Source organism: Anoplophora glabripennis, unplaced genomic scaffold (assembly GCF_000390285.2).
Source record: "Anoplophora glabripennis isolate ALB-LARVAE unplaced genomic scaffold, Agla_2.0 scaffold3707, whole genome shotgun sequence".
Classification (NCBI taxonomy): Eukaryota; Metazoa; Arthropoda; class Insecta; order Coleoptera; family Cerambycidae; genus Anoplophora; species Anoplophora glabripennis.
This window is the reverse complement of record NW_019419780.1, coordinates 1-7,704: the sequence shown is the minus strand read 5'-3', so window position 1 is coordinate 7,704 and position 7,704 is coordinate 1. Positions and strand designations below refer to the sequence as shown.

General features: G+C 33.9%; 2 protein-coding genes across 2 annotated transcripts; one reads left to right on the top strand and one right to left on the bottom strand.

Moving 5' to 3' along the window:
* The first annotated feature begins 596 nt into the window (after positions 1 to 596).
* Positions 597 to 2,099, top strand: LOC108909337 (40S ribosomal protein S8). Its single transcript, XM_023456931.1, is given in 4 exon segments — positions 597 to 680; positions 1,013 to 1,401; positions 1,557 to 1,686; positions 1,951 to 2,099. Coding segments are annotated over 4 exon segments (633 nt in total). The 5' UTR covers positions 597 to 676; the 3' UTR covers positions 2,061 to 2,099.
* Positions 2,100 to 4,479: 2,380 nt separating this feature from the next.
* Positions 4,480 to 6,390, bottom strand: LOC111692809 (mediator of RNA polymerase II transcription subunit 12-like; the record flags this gene model as incomplete). Its single annotated transcript, XM_023456932.1, has 2 exons — positions 4,480 to 5,291; positions 6,176 to 6,390. Coding segments are annotated over 2 exons (761 nt in total), but the record flags the coding sequence as incomplete, so codon positions are not given.
* Between the last annotated feature and the right edge of the window lie 1,314 nt (positions 6,391 to 7,704).

Genomic DNA, 7,704 nt, shown 5'->3' with positions numbered 1-7,704 from the left:
TTCGCACGTCGTCTGTCACGTATTAAGTTTTTTATGTCATCGGGGAGGGTGCCCGGTGAGTGAGCATTCAACGCAAAGAGATGCACAAGACAAGGAGTACGAATTTCATAAATTTCATCTTATAAAATAAGAGGGCGCTAGTATCCCAAATGCAGCGAAATAGTGGAGGGGAGATAAAGAAAGCGGCAGTTTGAATTAAAAATCAATGCCTTTTTGTGATGTGTTAAAAATTTAAAAATAAATAACATAAGCTACTTTGAATTAGATAAATAATGAAAATATGTCGGTGTACAAAGGATACTAGCGACCCTACCGGTAAAAACATAAGTAATTTCTACTATTACTAGTCAATTTTCCCGTATGAGTTCGTGGTCCCCCCAGTCTCCCTGACTCCGCGGTTTTACTTGAGGCTTCGTTTAAGAGAAACAAAACAAACGTTATATACCAATCTGCTTATAATTATTCTGTTGAAAACAAATTGTGTCTGTAATTTACGATAAGCTCGGTACTTCGCGAGTTTTTCAAGTTTATTGTAATACGCACTTTCGCATATGACCGTGACGCGGCAGCACTTCCTTATTATCAACGTTGAATAACTACAAACAAGGGTAAATTGGAATGAAGTAATCTGTTATACCGGCAACTTCCGTTTTGCCTTTTAGTTTTTCACTTCGTGATGGGTGAGTATTGCCAAGTTTGTTTTTTGTAAATCGCAGTTCATCTCGATAAATAATTTAGTTTTTAAATTAAATTGTGAATCATCCGTTTCTTTAACAAACGTTTTAGTTATTGCCAGGTATATTTCTGGAGATATTGTTTTATAAATATTATTTTTAACAACATAACCCATAAGTTTTTCAAATCAAAACATGGTCTTAAATGATGAGAATTTTTTACATTGTCCGATGTGTTGTGCTGACGACTCTTTCCCACAGCGTTCTGAACTATTCGTGATAACATATTTACGATTACTGTTTTACTGGCACGAATTTAATCTGTTTATTTTTTTTAGGTATCAGTCGGGACCATTGGCATAAAAGGCGAGCCACAGGAGGCAAGAGGAAGCCTCTGCGTAAGAAGAGGAAGTTCGAGTTAGGTCGCCCAGCCGCCAACACAAAACTTGGACCTCGTAGGATTCATTATGTTCGTACCAGAGGTGGTAACCTTAAATACAGGGCTTTGAGGTTGGATACTGGCAATTTCGCTTGGGGTAGTGAGGGTACCGCCAGGAAAACCCGTATTATCGATGTAGTTTACAATGCCAGTAACAACGAATTGGTGCGTACCAAGACTTTGGTAAAGAATGCTATTGTTGTAATTGACGCTACCCCGTTCAGGCAGTGGTACGAGGGANAAGGGAGCTAAGCTGGTGAGTTTCAGAAAATTAATTTTTTTAAATTCGTTATCCAGTATCATAAATGATGACTTTCATGCGTGTCATCTGATTTCGATGATTTAAATGCTTAGGCCTATTTGCTGATTATAGTAGTGTTGTTTTGTCATTTAATTTGAATCGATTCTAGGAGAATGTGTTTGTGTGACGTATTTTGTTGTAGACTCCGGAGGAAGAGGAAATTTTGAATAAGAAACGTAGTAAAAAAGTTCAAAAGAAGTATGAAACCAGGCAGAAAACTGCAAAAGTTGAGCCTGCACTTGAAGAACAGTTCCAGACCGGAAGATTGTTAGGTAGGTGATAAGATTTTTTTAGTAATTTGCAAATTGTTTTAAAAAGTTGTTTTGTTGCGCCATTTTTTTATGATTTATTTAGAGACAAAATGACGTGATGAAAAAACTAAAGCGAGTTCATATCTAAGGACCTTTTCGTATTGAAAATGTCTCGTGGGCGATGATCTGCTTGTCATAGTTACTCTGATAGTTCCTTAACTATCGACTAAGTCCGTTTAAAAAAAAAATAACGGTTTATTTAAAGAAATGCCTTTTATTTTGCAGCTTGTTTGGCATCGAGACCTGGACAGTGCGGTAGAGCCGACGGTTATGTATTAGAGGGAAAAGAACTTGAGTTCTATATGCGTAAGATTAAATCTAAGAAAGCAAAGTAAAGTTTTTATAAAGGTGTATAATAAAGTTTGACGCCAATATAGCTTGTTTTATTTTGCCACCCATCCACTATCCTTAATAACCCATTATTAAAAATAAATATATAAAAAATTTACTCTTAAAATATGTTCTCCATAGAATTTTTTTAATTTCGATAAGAAATAAAAAGTAATTTAGATATCTTGTATTTTCAAAAAAAAAAAGAACCATATCCAACGAATTTTTCATTTTTGTTAATTTTCTGTGAAAGTGGCTAAGTATTTTATATATTTTCTTTTAGGGAGAAAATGAATACAAATGTAAGTATTGAAAGAGAAAAAATCAAATGTTTGATATTCAAATTTTTCCTGAGACATTTGAACTATTTTTTGTCTGTTCGTGAAACGGAAACTCTTCAAGATTCTAGATATTGGCTTATTACACAGTCTTTTTGATAGAAAATACAAAATTAGGAAGTTCAACATTAAACAGGAAAATCTAATAGAGCTCAATCCTTTTATCAGATATACATGGTATTAGTAGTATCCCTTGAGTATAGTATTTATAAAGTTAAATCACTGTATATTACCCGAGACATTTGAACTACTTTTAGTCTGCCTCTTCATGAAATAATAGAAACCCTCTAAAAGTATAGAAATTGTGTCCTGAAATAAAGCAATAGGTGTTAAATATTTAAAGCAAAATCTTTGGTAAAAAAAAATAAGAGAACTTAATCCTTTCATATAAATATAGTATATAAGTTGTAATATACACATGTAGTAACATACAGTAATTAAAATACATCGCATTTGGAAATGAAATTACTGCGTATTGCCCGAGACATTTGAACTACTTTTTGAATATCTTGAGAAATATTCCTAAAATTGTTGAATTTAGCTTATCTTGTATATTATTCTCCTTTTGATAGAATAAAGAGAAATGCAAATGTTTAAATATTTCAACAGAGGAAAAATCTTTGTTTAGAAAAAATCGAGAACTAAACATATTTATAAAAAAATTAATGTACACCAACTTAAATACTGTACCTTCCAAAATGAAATTAGTACATATTGCTCGAGACATTTGAACTACTTTTTATTTGTCTGTGTAGGAAACATGAGAAACTTCATAATCCTAGATATCATCTTATTACACATTGTCCTTTTGATAGAAAATACAAATTAAACCGAGGAAAACTAAAAAAAAATGTAATAGAGCTCAATCTTTTTATCCTCGCTCTTCACAAAAAAATAGAAACCGTCTAAAAGTATGGAAACTGACATTTCCTTCTGAAATAAAGCAATGGGTGTTAAATGTTTACAGAAATACTTTTGGTAAAAAATATAATACAACTTCACCCTTTCATATAAATATACATACCTACACGTAGTAACGTACAGTAATTAAAATACATCACATTTGGAAATGAAATTACTGCATATTGCCTGAGACATTTGAATTACTTTTTGAATGTCTTAAGAAATACTCCTAAAATTGTTGATTTTAGCTTATCTTGTATATTATTTTCCTTTTGATAGAATAAAGAGATGCAGATGTTTAAATATTCCAACTCAGGAATAATCGTTGTTTAGAAAAAATCGAGTAGAACTAACTATGTTTATAAAAAAAATAATGCACAGCAACTTAAATACTGTATCTTCCGAACTGCCTGAGACATTTGAACTACTTTTTGTTTGTGTCTGTAGGAAACATGAGAAACTTCACAATTCTAGATATTGTCTTATTACACATCGTACTTTTGATAGCAAAAATACAAAATGTGGATGTTTAAAATTAAACCGAGGAAAACTAAAAAAATCTAATAGAGCTCAATCCGTTTATCCTCGTTTTTATCAGACATACATAGTAACATTCGCTGGAGTACAGTATTTATATAAAGTTAAATTACTGTATATTACTCGAGACATTTGAACTACCTTTGGTCTGTCTCTTAATTAAATAATAGAAACCCTCGAAAAGTATAGAAATTAATATTTCCTTTTGAAATAAAGTGTGTTAAATATTTAAAGAAATACCGTTGGTAAAAAAAATAATAGAACTTAATCTTTTCATATAAATATATACAAACATGAAGTAATGTACTGTAATTAAAACACATCACATTTGGAAATTACTGTGTATTGCTCGAGACATTTGAACTACTTATTAACCATCTACCTGAGAAAAGCAAAAAACCCTCCTAATATGAATTTTTAAATATTAAACCTGAGGAAAATTAAAAAAAAATTGGCATTTAATTCTTTTATATAAACATATATCTGAATGTAGTGTAATTAAAGTTACTGCATATCGTCCGGGACGTTTGAACTACTCTTTGTCGATGAATACCAGAAACCCCCAAAAGTTTAGAAATTAACTTACCCTGTACGTTTATCTTTCAATATAAAAAATATATACATGTTTAAAATTAAAACAAAGGGAAACTTTGGAAAAAGTATAATAGAACTCAACTCGTTTATCAAATATACATAATGACATCCATTTGAGTACAATAATTAAATTACTGCATGAGACATTTGAACTACTTTTGGTCCGTCCCCTCAAGAAAAACTACTTTAAATATTAAAATAGCAAAAATTTTTGTCAAAAGAAAAACTAATCCTTTTATATAAATAAAAATATACACAATAACGTTCACTCGTGCAGAAGCGTACAATAATCAAAATAAATCGCGTACGTAAATAAAACTACTGCATATTGTACGGCGGTGGCTGGTGATAAGGATTGGGATTCATCTGCTGCCTCTGCAGGTGCGCCACGAGGGCCGGACTGGGCTGGTTGCCCTGCGGCCCCCCCTGCTGCTGCTGCTGCTGTTGCTGTTGCTGCATGGCCAACATCTGCTGCCTCATCCTCTGCTGTTGCTGGAACTGATTCTGATTCTGCACGTTCGGCTGCATAGTCTGAGCTGCGGTACGGGAATACGGCGGAGCGGGACCCCCTTGGCCACCCATGGCTCCCATGGTGTTCATGTTCGTGTTCATGGTGACGTTGGGGGCTTGTTGCATGTAAGGGGCTCTCGGATTTTGTCCCATCTGCCGGTAATCCGGCTGCGCTGGCCTGGCCTGGCCGAATCCCTGCTGTTGCCCGGCGAACATGTTGCCCTGGGCCCCCTGCATCATCTGCTGGTTGCCCTGCATGTTGCCCTGCATCATGGTCTGAGGGTTGGCGGCGTAGTTGCTGTACTGCTGGCTCATGCCGCTCTGCATGTTGCTGTACTGCTGAGGGAACATTCCCTTTAAGAAATAGTGTATAAATAATTAAAATGTCGGTCAAATTAAAAAAATTTAAAAAAATGGGCATTGTAGCTTAATCAAATAACCATTTTTATTATTTTTTCTCATAGACACCTTTATTAATTGAGGCGTTCTTTGCAAGACTACCATATGCCAATGTTTAGATCAAACAATGTTTAAGTTGTGCATGGATAGATGGCGCTGTTCTCTATAACCTTTACTTGAAGTCGCAGTATAATATGAATCGGTGTAGTCTTAGAACGATGGTTGCCGACAACAATTTTTAAATTTATATTTTTTTGTTGATTGTGAAGAGTGGTAACAGGGATTTTGCATCAAAATGGCAATTTGGTACATTCTAAAGTCCCTAGATTGACCAAACACCTCAACCAATTGGTTTCATTTTGCCTCAAAACGGTGGTTTAACAAATGAGGTTGTCAAATTCCGTACAAATTTTTGGAGCAAAGTATGTTTTAAGATGACTTTAACAAAAAAATCGTTAATAACAGATATTTTCACTTAGTTGTTAAATGTTTACGTTTCTGAAAATTTTATATTTTTTCAAACGTGTCAGTTAATAATTGGGTAATTTTCAGAATAGAAGTATTACAAATGGGATTTCAATGACATCGCTGACTGAAATCATCACGGAATACACACAAATTCAGAAATCTATTGCAACTACACACATATGCCTGAGCACAACAACACAGTGTTGCCAATTTGTAAATAATTCTTCATTTTCAGCGATTTTTTTTTAAGACGACTTACCTATCTATTTGCCACACACTTTAATTTCAAAACGGACAAAATATCAATATGATTTACTCAGTAAATAAATAAAGCAGTTCAAAGTTTCAAAAAATTTTTTTAGTTAATTTACCTGATTCGGTTGAATCGATCCAGGATGCGGTTGCCTGATAGACTGTCTGGGGAAGCTCCTCTGCATCTGTCCATAATTGGTATTCTGAGGCGCAGAATTCGGATTGTTCTGCATTCCCGGGATGAAAGTATTAAGCGGGTGTCTCTGTCGAAGCATATTCGAGAGGGCCTGTTTCGATTGGTTGATCTGCTGGGGTGGCCTCTCGAAACGATTCACTACAAAGGTCAAAATAAATAATTTCTTGATGTACAAAAGTTCGATTGATTAAGGAATATTGACATAACTGCGTGCATAGAACACCATAAAATACAATGTTTATCAATTTTTTGAACTTGTTTATGCTTAATTCTAAAAAATAATTAGCGTTGTAATAAATTTAAAATTCGTTAAAATAATTTATAGAGAGCAATGTGACAATGGCGCGGCGGTCAACACGAGGTACTAAGCTGTCAAGCAATACACAATTCAGTTGGTATCTGGAACTGGACCGTGTCTGAGTGTTTTTTGCGTACCACTATTTCTTTTTCTTGAGGCGTTTTCCAGCAAGTGCGCGATAATTGGATTCGAAGGTGTCGTGCGTGCATCGAAAATGGTGGCGGACATTTTGAGCATATGTTGTAGTTTGTTTTGAACTTGTGTGTTTAAAAATTACTGAATTTTGCGTTTTGGTAAGTCCCTAACTTATTTTTAATACGTATGATTATTTGGACGACGTGAATCTTTGGGTATTTTAATTACATATTTTTCAAATACGTAATTTGATTAAAAGTCAAGTTCCTGTTTTAAGATTCATAATTACTAAAATTTGAGCTAAAATTTAAGCGCAACAATTGTCTTGAAATTTACTAAATGTTTCACAATAATAGCTGTTTACATTTTTTCCGTAGGACAAGTCTGCCACTTGCACGCGTGGTATGCATCAGCAGGTTAAGCACTGTTGCCATGTTGTGATGAAACTCCCCAATATTAAAACTCGTATTCTGAAAACTGTTAATCTTACGCCCATGTAATATACAACTTTTTTGTATTTATTATTACTCTCTCATGTGAAGTAATGGCAGTCAAACTTCTTACGCCCTATATATACAGAGTTTAACTTCGAGTATTTATACAGAGGCTTCTTTGACCTTTAAAAACACGTAACAATAGTTTATTTTTTCGAATTCTGTCAAAAAAACTGTTTTTTAACCTATTTTAATAATTTTCTTACCCCGCCACTGGAGAAGCTAGTGTAACCTTAAATAACGGTGCAATGCATACACAATTCAACACAATTGTCTACGAGTTACGTCTGTTTAGTGGATGTTTGCCACACAAACAGTATTTAACAAGAAACCTAGCAAAAAACTGAAGCAGTAATCAATAATGAAATACACAAAAATAAATAGTCTGTTGAAGAAAAACGTTCAAATTCACTGTTAGATGTACTATCTTCAAATGCGGAACAACTGACGTCTTTTGTATGGTCGCACTATCTCCCTTCACATGCACTGTAGATTGCCTACAATTCATGTATTTTTAATACATGA